At 44.8% G+C, this 19,575-nt stretch overlaps 1 protein-coding gene across 1 annotated transcript in view; it reads left to right on the forward strand.

The window, feature by feature from the left end:
• Nucleotides 1-19,575, forward strand: part of UNC13A (unc-13 homolog A) — a 72,939-nt gene that overhangs the window by 18,525 nt on the left and 34,839 nt on the right. The window contains exons 8-23 of the mRNA XM_074202196.1: nt 192-408; nt 3,316-3,825; nt 4,088-4,232; nt 6,735-6,781; nt 7,028-7,106; nt 9,795-9,866; nt 12,335-12,554; nt 13,434-13,661; nt 14,486-14,627; nt 14,801-14,970; nt 15,340-15,455; nt 15,613-15,776; nt 16,584-16,734; nt 17,272-17,340; nt 17,846-17,935; nt 18,216-18,350. Coding sequence (XP_074058297.1) covers nt 192-408; nt 3,316-3,825; nt 4,088-4,232; nt 6,735-6,781; nt 7,028-7,106; nt 9,795-9,866; nt 12,335-12,554; nt 13,434-13,661; nt 14,486-14,627; nt 14,801-14,970; nt 15,340-15,455; nt 15,613-15,776; nt 16,584-16,734; nt 17,272-17,340; nt 17,846-17,935; nt 18,216-18,350 — 2,555 coding nt within the window. The remainder of the gene's footprint in view (nt 1-191; nt 409-3,315; nt 3,826-4,087; nt 4,233-6,734; nt 6,782-7,027; nt 7,107-9,794; nt 9,867-12,334; nt 12,555-13,433; nt 13,662-14,485; nt 14,628-14,800; nt 14,971-15,339; nt 15,456-15,612; nt 15,777-16,583; nt 16,735-17,271; nt 17,341-17,845; nt 17,936-18,215; nt 18,351-19,575) is intronic.

Consider the following 19,575-nt stretch of genomic DNA (forward strand, 5'->3'; position numbering starts at 1 on the left):
CCTAGGTCTTCATGGGAGTACCCCTAAATTCACAATCACTTTTTGGGATCAAAGGCATTTTTGTATCATCCCTAGTCCCTGGAGGGAGGAGGTTGGATAGTCGACTTGGGATAGACCCTCCATCCCACCTCCCAGCCCTTCATCCTTTTCCTTTCTGTATCCTTCCCTCCCTATTTGGGGGTCTTTTCCAGATGAAGATCCAGACAGTGCTGTGGACGACCGGGACAGTGATTACCGTAGCGAGACCAGTAACAGCATCCCACCACCCTATTATACCACATCCCAACCAAACGCCTCTGTTCACCAGTATTCAGTCCGACCTCCTCCACTGGGCTCCCGAGACTCCAGAGATTCCTACAGTGACTCTATGAGGAGCTATGAAGACTACTCAGAAGCACCTCCTGTCAGGTACCTGGGAGGGGGAGGAGAAGGGAACAAGGGGAAGAGCTAGGATCCTGAGGTGGCATGAGGAAGGGGAGACAGGAGTGAAAGGAAAGAGATTGTCTCCTTTTTTTATAGATGAGGAAACTCAGACTCAGCAAGGGGCAATAAACTTCCTTAAGATCATCATCTAGTTAGTTTTGGAAGTAAACTCCAGGTCTTACTTGGAGGACAGTATTCTGCCTCTTTGTATATTGTTGAATGAAAGAGAAAGATGCAAGGAAGGGGAGAAGGAGATGGATGGAGCTGGGGGTCTGAAGAGGAAATGGACCCTGCTTCTAGGCACAAGGGAAAGTCTAAGAGTTTTAATCTGGGATATTCTAGTCCAGAGGGTCCTAACCTTTTTTTTTTCCATCATGAATTCCTTTGACAACTGGGTGAAGCCTATGGATTTATCAGAACTATGACTTAAAATGCATTAAATAACATACATAGGATTACAAAGAAAGATTATTGAAAAATAACCCCTAAGTTAAAGACAACTGTCTACTCTAGCAAGAGGGAGTTGCCTCACCCAAATGTGAGACAAGGAAAGTGCAGCACCCCTCCAAGGAGCATAGTACCTTGCACAGAGTTGGTGTTCAATCCAACACTGGTTGTATTTTCAAAATTGAATTGTGTCATCAGGACCAGGCAAGTGAAAGGGTTTGTTTTTGGTTGGCCTAGAGATGATGCTGAAACCTGGACAAATAACCCAAATGTATGAGATTCTGAAACTGGGTTGGTCTTGGGTCATGAGTCCAGTGTAGGCAACAGGGCAGAACTTAGCACTCCAGCCATATGACACCAGCTGAACTAATCCTAGGATAACCCCACCCATTGACACATGCCCTCCCCTCCCTAGGGGGAACTTTAGCTATTTACCCCTCCCCTACCTGCTGACCATGTTCCTCCTCCCCTTTCCCTACTACCTGGCAGACGCTTCAGTAGCGTCGATCCAACCACTCGGGGCCACAGCGACATGGAGGCTGGCCGGGGCCAGTCAACCCACCGCCATTATTCCCTTGAGCACAGGTCATCTCTAGACCTGTCAGATAGGTGGGTCCTTTCCCTGTTGTGAGCCTCTTGCCCCGTCAAGTGCTGTGGTCTGGTCCTTGTGGGCTGGGGCAGGCCGATACCGCTGGCCAATTACCCCTAGTCCCCTAGTTCATAGAACTCCCTCTTGGATGAGTTGGAGGGATCATTCTCCAGATATCAGCAAAATGAAAGACATTTTAAGGAGATCTTACTCCTTTGGCCCCTTCCCAAGGAGGCCATCTCTCCTGTCTTCTTGGGGAACCCCTCTCTTTTCAGGAAAGAATGTCTCATAGAATTGTAACTCCCACAACGGGAAAAGAGGTATTATTGAACCCATTTTCAATAATCAAAAATGTTCCTTTTTTGAACCCATTTTACAGATGAGGTAACAGACTCAGAGAATTCAAGTGATTTGGACAAAGTCACATACCTAATGGATAGTGGTGACTATGGTTGGTTAGTAAAGGAAAGTTAGTACTCCATTCCTAGTGTAATGTTCTCTCATTTATCCATAATGATGATGATGATGATGATGATGATGGTACTAATCTACATTGAGGCTATTTCCCATGTTGTCTTCCATCAGAGTTACACAAGGCCCTAGGAAGGGGCGGGCAAGTTATTATCCTCTTTTACAGAGAGAGGAAACCTGGGCTCAGAAACTAGAAATATCTTAGCCAACCTTCATTCGGTTTCTAAAGTTGGGACCAGGCCTCAGGTGTTTCATCTTCCAGCCCAGAACCTTGGGAACCACAGGGGCAGAATGTCTGAGTCAGAAATGGCTCTTGGGGACTTTCTAAGCCAGCCAATGTATTAATGTTTGTGGTATCGGCCTCCCCCACAATGCCTCTGTCCTTGTCTGCATGGTGCGCTTCTCTGTTCCTTTGGGGACCTCTTCTTGTCTTTTGGTTTGTCTACCTGTCTGGTTTGGATTTGTTCACTGTGAGGGTAGGGGAGGAAGAAGGGAGGATATGGAGGACTCAAAGTGGGTAGAAGGAAGAGAGATATTGGACATGATCTTAATCTAAGATGCTGTAGTGAGCTATTGACCACTGCTCTGTGGACCTCCAGGGATGGAGGAGAGATTGGGGGGAGTCCAAAAAGAATTCTGGGGAACAAAGAAATAAATTTGGAGGCAATATTTTAGATGAGAGTGGGCAAAAGTTAGCATGATACCCACCTAGACTCCAGAGGGAATTAACATTTTAATATTTTCTACATACTAAGTTAGATTTTAGAGATGGTATTCTTTTATTTTAGAATAGTGGGTCCTTAGTCATCTGATTGAAGAAAAAGACCTAGGGACAGATGCCAGCAGCTCCTTGTGCCCTGGATTTGAACTCCCTGAGCAGTAAGGTTGGCATCCAGACATTTCTGCTCTGATGAGAGAGAAGGAAGTAAAGCTATCACCTTACATTATTTGTATTGGGCTTTTATATTTCCCCTGTGGAAAAGGGCACTTTTCATATAGTTTTCATTCATTCTTCACCAAAACTGTATAGGATATAAAGAGTAGAGATTATTCTTCTTGGGATACAGATTCAAAGAGAGGAAACCTTACTCTATGACCCCATCATTGACCAATAGCAGAGCTGAGTAGCTTAATAAAGGACTCTGGGCTCCTAGATCTGCCACTTTTCTGCCACCTGCTAGTATTCCTAGCTATTCTGAATTTGGGTTAAATTAGTTAAATGAGTACTTACCCACCTTTAGAATGAATAACCCATCCCACAGGGGGCCACCTAGTATCAAGACTGAAAGGGAAGGATATGGGCACTTCTAAATTGTAGATAACTATACTTTTGACATCCATCTGTATCTCCTCTTTCCCCACTTCCAACCCTGCCACCCATATAGCCCAACCGGTAGCAGCCGCTATGCCTCCTCAGGGGAACTAAGCCAGGGCAGCTCCCAGCTGAGTGAGGACTTTGATCCAGATGATCAGAGCTTGCAAGGCTCAGAGATAGAGGAAGAGAGGGACCGAGATTCTTACCACTCCTGCCACAGCTCAGTGAGCTATCACAAAGACTCCCCACATTGGGATCAGAATGGAGAGGAGGAGGAAGAGGACTTGGAAGAGGAGGAAGAAGAGGACTTGGAAGAGGAAGACCTGGAAGAAGATTTGGAGGAAGACCTGGAGGATGAAGAGCTGAGGCAAGAAGGCTACAGTGAGAATGAGGAAGAATACTCCAAGGAGGAGAGCTATCCACCAGCTCCACCCACATCCTCAGAAAGGGAGGAAAAACCCTCTCCAGTGTCTGCGGAAGCCCCTGAAGTGACCAAGATGCCTCCAGAGCCAGTAGTAGCTGAGGAGGTACCTGGGGCCGAGCGGGCATCTGAGCCAGAACCTGCAAAGTTGGAAGAAAGGTAAAGGAAGCATGATGAAGGGCAAACATGGTAGGGAGCAGGGTAAGAGGAACAAGAGACTAGTAGTCTCATAGACTAGTCTTGGGCTCTAGGCTACACAGTACTGGGTGATCTAACCATAGATCCAGGGAAGCCCATGAGGCTTGTGTTCTCTACTCATTGCCTGTCTCTCTCCAGATGGGAGCTTGAGGTCTGGTCCCCATCTCACCAGGGAACCCCCAAGCCTCTCCTCAGACAAACATTGATGTTTGGGAGACCCTAGAGATCCAGACAATGGATGCTGGCCCTGGGGTGGGGCCGGTCTCAATTACAGGGCTCAGGAAGATGAAGAGGGGCAAGACTCTATGTCCAGAGCCAAGGCCAACTGGCTGCGAGTATTCAACAAAGTTCGAATGCAGCTCCAGGAGGTGAGTATACCCTGAGAGGGACTGCCCCAGCTAGGCAGAGAGAGACCAAGAACAACAGTGTCACAGACCAGGAGAGGATCTAGATTGGTTGAGGAAGTTTCCCCAACCAACCCAGTTGGTTGCAGGGCTTAGATTTGGGGGGGTAAGAGTGAAAGTTAGGATTAATATCAGGGTCAGCTTTGGGGTCAAGATTGAAGTTATGAGGTCAAAGTTGGCCTTGCAATTCAAGTTACACTCAAGATTAAGGTTTAAGTTTGGTTAATGCCCAGCATTTGTTTGGGTAAGACAAGGATTGAGGTTATCAGGCAACTGAATAGGTCTGGAGTCAGGAAGACTCATCTTTATGAGTTCAACTCTCAGACACTTATTAGTTATGTGAGACCCTGTTTGCCTTAGTTTCCTCTTCTGTAAAATGAGTCAGAGAAGAAAATGGCAAACATTCCATATATCTTTGCCAAGAAAACCCCAGATGGGATCATGAAGAGTCAAATTGGCCTTGCAATTCAAGTTACACTCAAGATTAAGGTTTAAGTTTGGTTAATGCCCAGCATTTGTTTGGGTAAGACAAGGATTGAGGTTATCAGGCAACTGAATAGGTCTGGAGTCAGGAAGGCTCATCTTTATGAATTCAAGTCTCAGACACTTATTAGTTATGTGAGATCCTGTTTGCCTTAGTTTCCTCTTCTGTAAAATGAGTCAGAGAAGAAAATGGCAAACATTCCATATATCTTTGCCAAGAAAACCCCAGATGGGATCATGAAGAGTCAAATACGACTAAAATGGCTGAACAATAACAACATTGGGGTTAGCACTGAAGTAAGAGTTAGAATTTGGATTAGGATCAGGGTTAGATATGGAATTAGGATAGAATTCATGATCAGGGTCGAGTTTGAGTAAAATGTATTACATTTAAGGGGTGGCTAGGTGGTGCAGTAGATAAAGCACCGGCCCTGGAGTCAGGAGTACCTGGTTCAAATCCGGTCTCGGACACTTAATAATTGCCTATCTGTGTGGCCTTGGGCAAGCTACTTAACCCCATTTGCCTTGCAAAATCCTTAAAAAAAAAGAATCTATTACATTTAAAGACAGAGTAGCATCTAAGGTGGAAAGTCATAGCCATGATCAGGATTAAGGTGAAAGTCATCTGTTAGATGATAGTCAAGAGTTGTCAGGGTTAAGAACTATGGATAGGAGTTGAGTAAATTGGGTAGGCAGGACTGAGTTCTGAGATGGGAGTCAGAGGGGAAGAAGGAGCAGGGTCTGTAGTTCAGAGAATCTCAAGTTGGGCTACATCGAATCAAAGCTCAGTCTGGTAGGGGTCTGGGATGTGCCTTTATTTACTCCCTTGCTCCCTCAAAGGTTTCCATTGAATCTCCTGTCCTGCTGTTGCCTGGCTCTGGTCACCTTCCCTCACCTTCATCTGCCATCATTTTTTTTTGTTTGCCTTTGGCTGCCCTTTGGGTCCTCTCATGCTTTTCAGTTGCTCATCACCATCACTGCCCTCATGCCCTGTGAGCACCATTGGCACAGGTAGGTGTGTACCTACCCTCAGGGTCCCTGATGGACACTAGAGTAGCAGGAGGGGAAGAAGGCACAGTTTAGGAGATGGGCAGGGATCAAGAAGGCAGTTGGTCTCCCTCCTCTGCCCTTTTATTATGACCTCAGCATCTCTTTCATGCATGGCATAGCTTGCCAGGCTTCAGAGCAGGTTGTTTGGGTTTCAACTCAGGGTTGTAGGGGAGACAAAATTAATTTTGTCAATTTTGACAAGATTCATGAGACACTAAGATCCCTCTACTCTTATCCAGGGAGTGGGTGGGGAAACTGGCTCTGATTACAACCTCTTATATAACAATCATTTTTAATCTTTTCTATAACATATCCTCAAGTAGGCCAGTATCATTTCCATTTTACAGTTTATTGTCTGTGATTTAGAATGGGCAAGTGAATGACTTGTCCAAAATCACATTGAGAGTAAGAAGTTGGAACAGAAGTTCTCCTATTTATAATCTACTCTATTTCTCAAAAGTCACAGGACTAGGAGAGACCTGGGATTGGTTTAGACCCTCCTATACCATTGCCAATGAACAGCCCTTCCCCCACTCATTAACCCTCATTAACACATTAATATTAACCTTCTGACCCATCCCAGGGACCCTTGATCTCAATAAACTAAAACACTGAGGTCAGACTGGATAGATGAAAGCTTAGAGAGATTGGACTGATGGCTAGGAAGCCCCAAAGAGGAGGGATCAGGGCAGCAGGGATGTTCCTCTCAAATCCCAGGATATGGAGCTATAAGTGGGAGGCTGAGCTCTCCAGGGTCTGGCAGGGACCATGGGAATTTTGCTCTCCTAAGAAGACCCAGACTGGGAGAAGTGCCAGGATCCTGGAAGTTCAGAGAAACCCCCCAGTGGTACCCATCTGTGAGTTAGAAGGGGGGTGGAAGGGATGGTATCTGCCCTTTGAATAGAATGTCATTGAGTTGTGATTATCCTTCAGGCTCGAGGAGAAGGAGACATGTCTAACTCACTCTGGTTCAAAGGCGGGTGAGTAGCTAAGTACAACCCCTTCAAGCCCAAATCACTCCCTCCCCCTTTCCTGGACACTGGAATGAGTTTTCTTCTTTGGGAGGTCAGATCAAGGGTTCAGGTCTGGGGGCACATTTGTATGCTTAGAGTTCCCTGAAGTGAAGGAGCATTGTGCCATCATTCCTTGGTTTGAAGTTGGCCCCTGTGGGGTTGTAAGGAAGTATGAGCAATGTCCAGGGGAATTCTTTGTTATCTCTCTCCCAGACCTGGTGGTGGTCTCATCATCATAGACAGCATGCCGGACATCCGCAAAAGAAAACCGATTCCCCTCGTGAGTGACCTGGTGAGTAAGCAGCGTTCCCTTCTCTCCTAGACCTGACCTGTCTCCAGGGCTGGTCCCAGGGTCTCTTGGAACTTTCTTTTCCTGGAGTTTGATTCTACATCACACTTAACTCTTAATAGTATCAGATCTCTGTCCCTTTTTTCTTGGTCCTTCTTTTTAGCTACTTCCTCACCCATAAATAAGAATAAGAATAGTATCTAAACAAAGACACTTATGAAAGTCATTTAACTTCATTGGGTCTCAATTTCCTCAACTGCAAAATAGACATAATAAAAATAGATATAATAATGCCTGCCTCACAGTGTTATTGTGATGCTTTGTTAACTTTAGAGTACTACATATATGCTAACTATTAGTATCCTCATTTTAGTTACATGTTGAGGAAATTGAGGCTCAAAGATGTTTCCTGTGATTTCCATCAGGGTCATAGAACATGGATAACCTGAAGATTATATATTTTTTAAAAATGTTAGATGGTAATGGAAAGGACTTCCAAGATCCATATCCTCTGAAAATCAGTTGAAGGAACTGGAAATGTTTAGATCGGAGAAGAGGAAGGGGGAGAAAAAGGCTAGAGGAAGGGGAGCCTGATCATTTCTTTCAAACATTTGAAGGGTTGAAGCTTGATTGGTGGGGGGGGGTTAGATTTGTTTAGGTTGAGCACATAATCTACAGTAGGTGCCTCCTAAATGCTTGCCAACTTGACTAATGAAGGATTTCTTTTCCTTGTATAGTCAAGACAAGATTTAGGAGGCACCTACTGTGAAGCTTAGGAAGCTCCTGGAGCTCTTCCCAAAACCTCTTTAAATGAAACCTCTACACAGACCTTAAAGTGATAGCTCTCACACACCCACAAAAAAGAGTGAAACAAGTTCTCTGATAAGTTTTGGAGATACTCAGAAGAGGAGTGAAATCAGTCCCTGCTCACAAAGAGTTCCCAATCTAATGAGGAGCAGGGGAAGGAACAACATTTAGGAGTGGCCATGGGCCCTGTCTACTAGGAAGCTCCCTCTTTCTGTCTCCATTTACTACCAGTCTGGCTCTTGGTATGCTCTTCCTGCTGCCTCCCCTGCCCTAGATGCTTCTTCAGTTCCATAGCCACAGCACCCAACCCCATGACTTGGCCATCTAGTACACATTTCTCATCCAGTACATTCCCAGAAAACCCTGGGGGAATTTCTGGCTTCGGGAAGGGGAGGAGTAACCATTATTAACTCACAGTGTATATACATCTTAGCAATGGTAGTGCACTCGTGGTAAGCTGAGGCTTCCTGTTCTGACTATTCTAAACCTTCCCAACCCCTCCCAGGAACATGTCTAAAGATTCTTCCTTGTTGCTTCCTGTACTTTCCAGAATAAAAGTCCAGAGATAGCATAGCATAGGGGAAAGAGGGTCCAGATCTCTTCTGCATTACTATCCACCCATACAATTTTGAGCAAACTATGTCACCTCTATGGGCCTCAGAGGTAGGGCTTGCATTTTCTGATCTTAAAGGTTTATTTCAGATCTTCATCAGTGATCCCATTGCTGGCTACAGTTTTATTCCCTAAAATGAACAGCAGAAAATGTCCACATTAAAAAAATTGAAACAATAGTCAAATTTCTTATTGGAGAGTTCCTTCTTTTTTCTTATAAAACATGGATTGGTCCCCTGGAAAGGTCCTGAGAATTCCTCTTCATTTTACAAAGGAGAAAACTGAAGTCTGGAAAGAATCCCTTTTCCCTTCCCTCAGACCACATCATACCAGCCAAGGCTATTCCTGGGCTGGGAGGAACACAAGGGTGGAATCAGGCAGCTTCCCATCTGACCCTGGCAAGTTCTCACTCCTTTCCTTGGCCCTCTTGATATAGGTACTAGCTTCCCAGAGCACCCTCCCCATCCTGGGACTAATACCCTTCACCCTTTACCAGTATCATTTTAGTGCTTATGACTGGTGGGAGTCATAACCTGCTATTGTAGCCTAGGGATGGGTAGGATGCTGGTGACTGGACCCTTCCTTTATCCTTAAGCTGTCAGCCAAATGTTATTCCTATAGCATTTCCAAGAAAGTCTTTGAGAGTAGGGATTTCACAGACCTGGGCAGATATGTCTGAAGGGGTTGTGGGGAGTGTGTGTGTGTGTGTGTGTGTGTGTGTGTGTGTGTGTGAGAGAGAGAGAGAGAGAGAGAGAGAGAGAGAGAGAGAGAGAGAATGATGGATATGAGGAAAGGCTCTTTGAAGCTAACGCTATTTATTTTCTTTTCTCTTGCTGCCTGGCCATTCAGGCTATGGTAAGTGACCACCATAGTGTCTTTCCCATCAATCTCAACAGCTCTCCCTGCCTCTCCTACATCCTGCCCACTATCCCTAGGACACTTTAATATCCCAAAGAACATGTACCCCACTATTCTCCTGGAGAACTGACTTACCTATAGGTGGCTAGGGGGTCCCTATCACAGCTAACAATTGACAAATGGGGGAGATACAGGAGGCAGTTAGTTCCTTCACCATGGTCCATGATACCAAGGTGTGCCTAGTGATTTCAAATGAAGACTGATAGTTCTGATTCTGTGACTGGTGACTTCATTCTATGGCCAACAATCATCATGAATAGGGATTCTGATACATAGCTGATTTCTTAACAGTCATCATGAGTAAGGTTTCTGATTTATACTTGATTTTTTCCACCTTTGACTTTTCTTTTTTAGTCCTTGGTCCAGTCCCGAAAGGCTGGGATCACTTCTGCACTGGCCTCTAGCACCTTAAACAATGAAGAGCTAGTAAGTATGCATGGGTGGTGGAATGGTGGAGGGCAGGAGACCTCCAGTGAGAACCTATGGATCTGGAATTTTGACAAGAGATGCTCTGTCCCTGAGGATGAGAAAAGTAAAATATAGGATAATAAAATCAATAAACATTATAAGTGTCTACTTTGAGCTGAAAAAAAGGTGGGGGGGAAAACCAGTTCCTGCTCTTAAGGAAGTCATTAATGGGGAGGCAGCACATAAACAATTATGTACAAAAAGAATATATGTGGAATAAAATGGAGATAATGTAGGAGGGGAATCACTAGTCTTAAAGGGTATTAGGAAAAGCCTCCTACTAAGGTCTAGATTTTAACTTGAAGTCAGGAAAGTCTGAAGACTGAGATGAAAAGCTGAAAGAATTCCTGGAGTCAAGAGATTTGTGCTGGGAACACTAAAGAGGCCAGTGTCCCTAACTTATATGAAAGGGCTAGGTTATAAAGAGATTTATTGGTCAAAGAAAAAATTATTTTTGGTCCTAGAGGTAATAGGAGCCACTGCAGTACTGAATAAGAGTTGGAGATGGGGGAGGGTGGATCAGACCTATGCTTTAGGAAAACATCTTTGATAGTTGAGGGGAGGTTGCACAGAAGTAGGGAGAGACTCTGGTCAAAGAGGAAGGTTGCAAAAGTCCAGGTGTGAAGTGATGAAGGCTTGTACCCTTGAACCTTGTGGCATCAAAGGAAAGAAAGGGGTGTATAGGAAAGACGTTAAGATTGAGATGGTGGGGTGGCTAGGTGGCGCAGTGGATAAAGCACCGGCCTTGGAGTCAGGAGTACCTGGGTTCAAATCCGGTCTCAGACACTTAATAATTACCTAGCTGTGTGGCCTTGGGCAAGCCACTTTACCCCATTTGCCTTGCAAAAACCTAAAAAAAATTAAAAATAAAAAAAAAAGATTGAGATGGTAAGACTTAGCAACTGATTAGACACAGGAGTGGGACAGAGGTAAGTGAGAGTTAGACATAAAGGATATCAGTACAAGCATGGGTGACTGGCGAGGGGGTCCTCTTGAAAGGAAAGTTAGAAAGGATTTGAGGGGGTGAATAATGAGCCCAGTTTTCCATGAGTTCAGTGTTGAGTTTAATGCCTACGAGTCTGCCTATTCAACAATCTTTCCTGACATCTCCCCTGACTAGTATCTATCTTGTCTCCTTCCCAGGACTAGGGTCTTTTTGTAGGCATAGAAAGTGAAGGCTGTAGGCAAATGGAGACTCTTGGGGACTGGCCTCCTTGACCTTTTTTTTTTTAACCTCACGATTTCTCAAAGTGGTCCACCTTTTTTTTGAGTCTGGCCTCCTTGACTTTTTTTAAACCTCACAGTTTCTCAAAAGTGGCCCACCTTTTTTGAGTCTTCTAGGAGAATAAGAATAGGAAAGCTATGCCACAGTCAGTTAAAAAAAATCTAAGTTTGAGACATTGTGCCAGGGATACAAAGAAGGGTCCCCTGCCCACCTAGGCCCCCAGTATGCAGACATAGGTAGTAGGATGCCCCCTAGGAGCTTATATTCTAATGGGGGAGACAACAAGCAAACAACTATGTACAAACAAGCTTAGATACAGGATAAACTGGAGATAATCAGACAGAAAGATACTAGCATGATGGATGGAGTAAATGGGAAACTCAACCATCATGATTCTTCTAAGTCCCTCACTGAGTCAAACTCAGTATTCTGCTGTGTCCTCAGGGAGTTTCAAAGGCTAGGTAGGAAGCAAGACTCAGACCAGTGAAAAGACAAGAAATATAAGTCCAACAGATCCTCAGAAATGGAGGATTTAGAGGGGGCACCCTTGTGAACTCAGATAGATGGGGGGGGCTTCCTGGAGGAAGTAGGAAGCCAGATGGGCTTTGAAAGGAGAATAAAAAAACAGACACAGAGAAAGAAGGGTCAAGGTGCTTGTTGGAAGTTAGAGGAAGTGGTGGAAAGGAAGCAGGATGGTGAAAGGACAGGAGACAATGTCATTATGAGACAAAGCTGAAGGAATAAGAATTGGTGGGGAGAAGGAAGGAGAATGGTAGGGGATATGATCTCTCTTTTCAAGGATAACCAGCGGGTGTCCAAGTATTTTAAAAAGCAGAGAGATTAGCTATTGGCCCCAGAGGTCAAGAATAGAAGTAATGAGAGGCCAAAAGGCATATTTCTGGCACTAGGAAGAAGAACTGAACAATTAGAGTCATCCAAAAGTGAAATAGGTCAGCTCAAGGGGACAATGAATTTACTGACAAAGTCTTCAAGTTAAGGATGAATGAGCCCTCCAAGGAACATCAGTACATGAACTCCTGGTTAAGCCCAGGTGAAATCAATGACCTCCAAGGTCCTTCCCAGATTTGAGGGTGTGATTCTGTGTTTACCAGTATAAGGGGAGAGATAGATGAAAGGGATGCCTTGTTGGTCCCTGCTGTCAGATGCCCTTCTCTCTGACTCTGTCTTTGTCTCTCTCCAGAAAAATCATGTTTACAAGAAGACGCTTCAAGCCTTAATCTACCCCATCTCCTGCACAACCCCCCACAACTTCGAGGTGTGGACAGCCACCACACCTACTTACTGCTATGAGTGCGAGGGGCTCCTGTGGGGCATTGCTCGGCAGGGAATGAGATGTACCGAATGTGGGGTCAAGTGTCATGAGAAATGCCAGGACTTACTCAATGCTGACTGCCTGCAGCGTAAGGACAGACCCAAGGGGGAACATCATGGGTACACTCTCCCTAGGCCTTCTCTCCTCTTCTCTAGGTTACAAGTGGTCTTGGAGGCAGCATCTCTCTGCTTCTCTCATTGTCTGTCTTCTGCTAAGTTGATTCAGGTCAACTCAGACACCACTCATTTTTTTGGACTTTAGTACCAGCTCCCCAGGTCCTACAAGAGACTCTGAGCCCAAATCCATAATTATCTCAGCTACTGGCATAGGCAGACCTAGCATATGGCATACCAGACCCACTTTTAAGTCCACGACCCAACTTACACTCTGTGGATTCCATTGGTTATGGGGATCTGGGTATCCTAGGGCAGAAATCAGGGATGCCAATAGCTAGAGCTCAAAAGAAAATGGAGCAAGTTGTGGCAATGACCATCAGCTACGTACAAGGTGTAGGCTCAGTCAGGGAATGAGGAACTCAGTTAACAAAATGAGAATTCATTAAAGGGAATGAAAAGCTCTGAGAAACAAATTCATTAAGATAAAGGATGAGTACTGATCACTGAAAGGAAGCTGCAGAGGCAGCTTGAAATAGTGATAAAGAATACTGAATTTAGAAGCAGAGTTCAAATTTGGGTTTGAGTCTTGGCTTTGTCACTGACTCCTTGTCTGAATTTAGGCAAGCCTCTGTTTTCTCTTCTGCAAAATGAGACAAAAAAGCTAGATGGAGTCTGAGGTCCCTTCTAGCTCTTAACTTTATCTGTGGATGAAAGGTCAATGATGAAACAATGATGGGTGATTGGGAAGGGAATTGGGTCTCAGTGAGGGGTTGGAGAATCAATGAAAGAGATGGATACTCAGGGAGGGTTAAACAACCTAAAGTCCAAGAGTTTTTCTGTTGCTACTTCAGGAGCTGCAGAGAAGAGTTCCAAGCATGGGGCCGAGGACCGCACACAGAACATCATTATGGTGCTTAAGGACCGCATGAAGATCCGGGAGCGTAACAAGCCTGAGATCTTTGAGCTGATCCAGGAGATCTTTGCAGTCTCCAAGACAACACATACACAGCAGATGAAGGCTGTGAAACAGAGCGTTCTGGATGGGACATCCAAGTGGTCGGCTAAGATCAGTATCACTGGTGAGGTCCACCTGGGTGTTGGGATGTATGACCCCCCCCCCCCAGAGGCATGGCAGTAGGTTGGATGCCCAAGGCTAGACCCAGTTTATGGTGTATACTAGGTAGCAATGGCATCTTTGCCCTTTACTGGCATCTGTTCTCAAATGGCTTCCCACCTCATTATGCCTGCCTCAGGTCCTCTCTGTAATCACCATACTTCAAAGAAGGCTTTCGAGGAAAAAAGTTTTCTTTTGGACTCCTGGGAACACTCCCTTGGCCTTCTAGTGATGCCCTCAGCACTCATCTCTTAGTGATTTTTTTTTTTGTCTAAGTCAAGGTCTAGAGGCAACTTATACAATTCTTAAAATAGTGCCTAACTCTTGGTAGATACTTGAAAAATTCTCAATTTATGTGGACTTTTGTTGATGCCTAGGGAAATGTCCATGCCATCCTGTGCCCCCTACCACTACTTTATGCTCTTGGTATTACTTATGGTCATCTGCATTTCCAATACACCACCAGTAGCACTTTGGGACTCTCTAGGGTCTCCATGTATTATTCAGTTGTATAGGGGCTCATAGGCATGGCTGGGTCTATGTCCATGTGTTCAGATGATATGTGTGCAAAATTATTGTTTGTGTATTTGTGGCTGATCATGTGATGTGCATACACGTGGTTCTGACATATATACATAGCTGTATGTGTATATGCATTATGTAAGTATGCTGGGATATGTACCTTTGAATTGTGTACCCATATGCTTATGTTTGTATGTACATGTGTAATCTGTGTGCACATGTACCTGTGCTCACATATGTGTTTGTACATGCATGTGTGTGTTCCAGTGGTCTGTGCCCAGGGCCTTCAGGCAAAGGATAAAACCGGCTCCAGTGACCCCTATGTTACTGTCCAGGTCGGCAAGACGAAGAAACGAACTAAAACCATCTATGGGAATCTCAACCCTGTGTGGGAAGAGAACTTCCATTTGTAAGTGTACTCACCTGGGGGTGTCTCCCGGTGCTCAGGGAAGCTCCATCTGACCCTGGAATCCCTTCTGGCAAGGAGGTTCAACCCCCCCCACGTCCTTCCTCCCCCCAGCTTCCCCCTCACCCTGATGCCCAGGCATGAACAGTTTCCCCTTCCCTCTATCTATTCCACAGTGAGTGCCATAACTCCTCAGACCGCATCAAGGTGCGTGTCTGGGATGAGGATGATGACATCAAGTCTCGAGTGAAGCAGAGGTTCAAACGAGAATCAGACGACTTCCTGGGCCAGACCATCATTGAAGTCAGAACACTGAGTGGCGAGATGGATGTCTGGTACAACCTAGGTGAGTGAGTGCTCACTGAACTGCTCCTGGTTTGTTTGAGCCGGGGACAGGGAAGAGAGACAATGCTGTGCTGAGGGAATCTCTGAGGAAGAGACAAGGCTTCCTCTAAGGAGAAGACATATGGATAGGTCCCAATTATAGGAGACAAAAGTTTTCTTGGGTCTTCCATCTGACTGGAAAAATTAAAATACCATCAGACTCCTGTTTCCAGGACACACCTGCCTCTCCTCTAAATATATCTGTCCTGGACACCCAACCCACCTGTCACAAGCCACACCTGGGGCTAGGTTGTCTGCCTTATAATGAAAGTCTCCAAAGTCTCTCTTCACTGATCCCAATCACTTTGGTGATCCTTTGTCTGGTTTCCAGATAAGCGGACAGACAAGTCAGCTGTATCTGGAGCCATCCGATTACATATCAGTGTGGAGATCAAGGGTGAGGAGAAGGTGGCACCTTACCATGTCCAGTACACGTGTCTTCATGAGGTGAGACCATCTCTGTGTCCCCATTCTCCCTCCAGGGGCCCTGTTAGGTGTCCTCCATATCCTTCAGGTCCCTCCCCCTACTCCCTGTGCCCCTTCTTGTTCTTGGTCTTGTCCATTCTTACCAATGATCTGATCTGTTCCTTCTCTTCCTCTTCAGAACCTGTTCCACTTTGTAACAGACATTCAGAACAGTGGTGCTGTCCGGATCCCAGATGCAAAGGGTGATGATGCCTGGAAGGTCTATTATGATGAGACTGCCCAGGAAATTGTGGACGAATTTGCCATGCGCTATGGCGTCGAATCCATCTACCAAGCCATGACGTGAGACCAGCCAGGGGGTAGAAGGGTGGGCTCAAGTAGGTGGGAGTGGGCAGCAGCCCCTTAGTATAGGAGCAGGGATGAATTCAAGACAGGGAGGAGAAATGATTTAGGCAGGATATTAGGATCATGGTGACAACAGAGCAGATTGATGGGAAACTGGGTGTTAGGGGAGAGAAGCAACATGAATCTCCATCAATCGGTCTTAAGTTCAGGATGATATTGGGGAAGTGGGGTCACTAGTAGGGTTAAAGGGAGGAAATCTGTCAGAAGACAGCGAGTGGAACTTGAGAGCACAAGGGTGTGACCATAGGAAGTAGGGAAGGAAGGAAGGAAGGAAGGAAGGAAGGAAGGAAGGAAGGAAGGAAGGAAGGAAGGAAGGAAGAGAAAATGGAGGGAAGGAAGAAAGAAGGGAGGGAGGAAAGGAAGAAAGGGAATAAAGGAAGGAGGGAGGAAGAAAGAGAAAGGAAGGAGGAGAGGGAGGAAAGGAGGGAGGGAGGGAAAAGGAAGAAAGGAAGGAAGCAGGAAAAGAAGGGAGGGAGGGAGGAAGGAAGAAAAGGAGGAAGGAAAGAGGGAAGAAAGGGAGAAAATGGGAGGCACAGATTCATCAGAGAAACCTTTTGTAGGAAAACATTTATAAGGACATAAAGTTATCACTGAAAGACAACAAATCTGGATCTTCCTCATTGCAAGCTTTCCTGAGACAGGGCAGGAAGGAGGTCAGGTGCTCAGTTTTCTGGCCAGAGGGATGAGATGGCCCCTCTACAAAGCCTCCTGCTGACTTCTCTGCTTTGTCCCTCATTTTCTTAGACACTTCGCTTGCCTCTCCTCTAAATACATGTGTCCTGGAGTACCTGCTGTCATGAGCACTCTATTAGCCAACATTAATGCCTACTATGCCCACACCACAGCCTCTACCAATGTCTCTGCTTCAGACCGATTTGCTGCCTCCAACTTTGGGGTCAGTATCCAGCCTTCCATGCCCATTAGAAGGTGCCTATTCCCCCTTTGCCCCATCCAACCAGAGGTACAGTCCCTACCAGGACAGAAATAGAACTATGGGAAGAGATGCTAAATCATTTTTGTGTAAAGGTAAAACATTTATTGAGGTTTGGAGGCACCTTACCATGCCTGCAGCCCAGAGGAAGTTATTGAATGGTCCAGGCTCCCTTTGGAAGATCTTATTCCTAAAGCCCTAAGTCCTCTGCTCTCTTGACTGATCCTTTGATTGTGTCTTTAGTGGCCCTAGATCTCACCAGGTCTGGATTCCATCAAGAGGGGGCAGTGGTAACAAGACCACTATTCATATCTGGCAATTGCTACTGTTTCATGCAGGGTGGGTTCCTGTTCTGATAGGGAAGATAAGGGTAAAGAGATATCTCTGATTCTTTCATTCCACACATGGGTAGATGAGATTGTACCTTCTACGAGGTTAAAATAATCCCTGGCATCTCTAATCTTTCCCTTCTTCCTCACCCTATGCCTACTATCTCCTCAGAAAGAGAGGTTTGTGAAACTCCTGGACCAGTTGCACAACTCCCTCAGAATCGATTTGTCTATGTACCGGGTAAGAAATGCATGTGTACATATGTCTGTAAAAACACATATTACGACATGCATGTATATCTACACACAACAATTATACCTATTCCTAAGCTATGACATGGCATGCAAGTGTATGGAAGAATATGTCCATATGTGCCTTGGTGCTGGCTCAGAGAAGATGGCACTAGCACACAAGCACACATAAAAATAAACACATTACAACATGTGTGATTACATGTATCATGGTACATAGGTCAACTGTTTACAGTCATATCCTTAACATAGTTGGAGGCTGTGACTAGCCATATGGATGACTTATAAACAGTCACACTCCTTTTTCCCTGCCTGCCACCCCAGGCCTCTCTTTAGTTCCTGGCAAGACCTTCCTGATAGTCTCCCTTTGCTATAGAAGTCCCATGTCCTCATATTCCCTAGATTCAGAAAAGGTCTGATGAGCAACCCTAAGGTTGAGAAAGGTTTGAGGGACTTCTGTTATCACTGGTAATCCTTGTTCCATCCCCCTTCAGAACAACTTCCCAGCAAGCAGTCCAGAGAGGCTTCAGGATCTCAAGTCTACTGTGGACCTCCTCACCAGCATCACCTTCTTCCGAATGAAGGTAACAGACATCCTGCCTAGGCTGACTCTTGGAATCTCCCACCTGGGTACTAGGCTTTTTTTTGGCCTAGCAGTGGCTCTATGCCATCAGATAACCCATGTCACATCATCATGGGCATATACCCCAAAACTGTATATCTTTTCCAATAATCTGATTTCCACCAGGCAATTGATCTCCTCTGGCATCACCTCTTTGAAAATGGATTCTATTGGCCAGTCAGGCTTTATACCATAACTGTATTATTTTCAGCCTTGCCCATCTAGCCCTATCTCTCCCATAGGTCCAGGAGCTACAGAGCCCACCTCGTGCCAGCCAAGTGGTAAAAGACTGCGTGAAGGCCTGCCTCAATTCCACCTATGAGTATATCTTTAATAACTGCCATGAACTCTATAGTCGAGAATACCAGACTGATCCGGTAAGGGAGTGAGACATGGAGGTGCTTCATGGGAAAGGGGGGCTAGTATCTTAACAGATACTAGAAATTGTATGAACCAATTGCAGTTGGGTTAAGTTGGTTAAACTGAGTTGGAGAAATATAAATTTAGTTGGCTTGGGTTGAACGGCGCCGGGCTGTTGGAGGTTGCATTTTTCTGAGTTGGTTTGTGTTAAGTAACATTGGGTTGCTTTACTTTGAGTTGGATTGGATTGCGTTGAGTTGAGTTGAGCTGAACTGGAGTGGTTTGAGGCCAAATTGATCAGGGTTCAATTAGGAAGTTTGGGGTTGATTTAAGTTAATTTGGGTTAGGTTGAGTTATGTGGAACTGTGCTGGACCAGATTGGATTGGGTTGCATCATGTTGAATTGGGTTAGGTAGGGTTCAATTAATCTTGGCTAAGCTGAACTGAGTTGAGTTGGGCTGAATTGAACTGAGACAGGCTTGGATTAGGCTGAGTTGAATCAGATTGGATAAATTGAATTTAGTGAGTTAAGTGGTTAAGTTTTAGTTAAGTGAGCAAAATTCAATACAGCAAATATTTATTAAATGGGTAATTTATGTACTCCGTTAAAGTATAAAAGGTACTATGCTAGGTACTAAGGATATATATATATATATATATACATATATATATGTATATATAGGAAACAAAATTATCTCTGTCTTTAGTAGCTTACATTCCACTGGAGGGTACAACAGGTGAACTATAAATAAATATATTCTCATTTGCAGAGGGAGAGAGTATTTACACTTATGGAACTGAGGAAAAGTCTCATGAAACAAGAGATGCCTGAACCAACTTCTAAGAAAGATAAGGATTCTATAAAGGGGAAATGAAGATTTATAGCCATGAAGGTCTATTTACACAAATGTACAAATGTAGGAGATGGAAAGCTGAGTCTGAGCAACAACTAGTGAGACAGGCTAGAAAATACGATATATGAAGAAGAATAATGGGAAATAAGGCAGGAATAGGAGAAAGTCAGGTTGTGTAGATCATTAAACACTGGGATGAAGAATTTGTATTTAGTCCTAAAGGAAATAGGAAACCATTGATTGTCTGAGAAGCAGAGTGACATGGTTAACTTTGTGATCTAGATAGATTAGTTTGGTAGCTATATAATGGATTGGAGAAGGCTGAGCTTGGAAGGGAAAACAATTAGGAGGGAATTACAAAGATCTAGGGCGATGATGAGAACCTAAA

Source organism: Macrotis lagotis, chromosome X (genome assembly GCF_037893015.1).
Source record: "Macrotis lagotis isolate mMagLag1 chromosome X, bilby.v1.9.chrom.fasta, whole genome shotgun sequence".
Classification (NCBI taxonomy): Eukaryota; Metazoa; Chordata; class Mammalia; order Peramelemorphia; family Peramelidae; genus Macrotis; species Macrotis lagotis.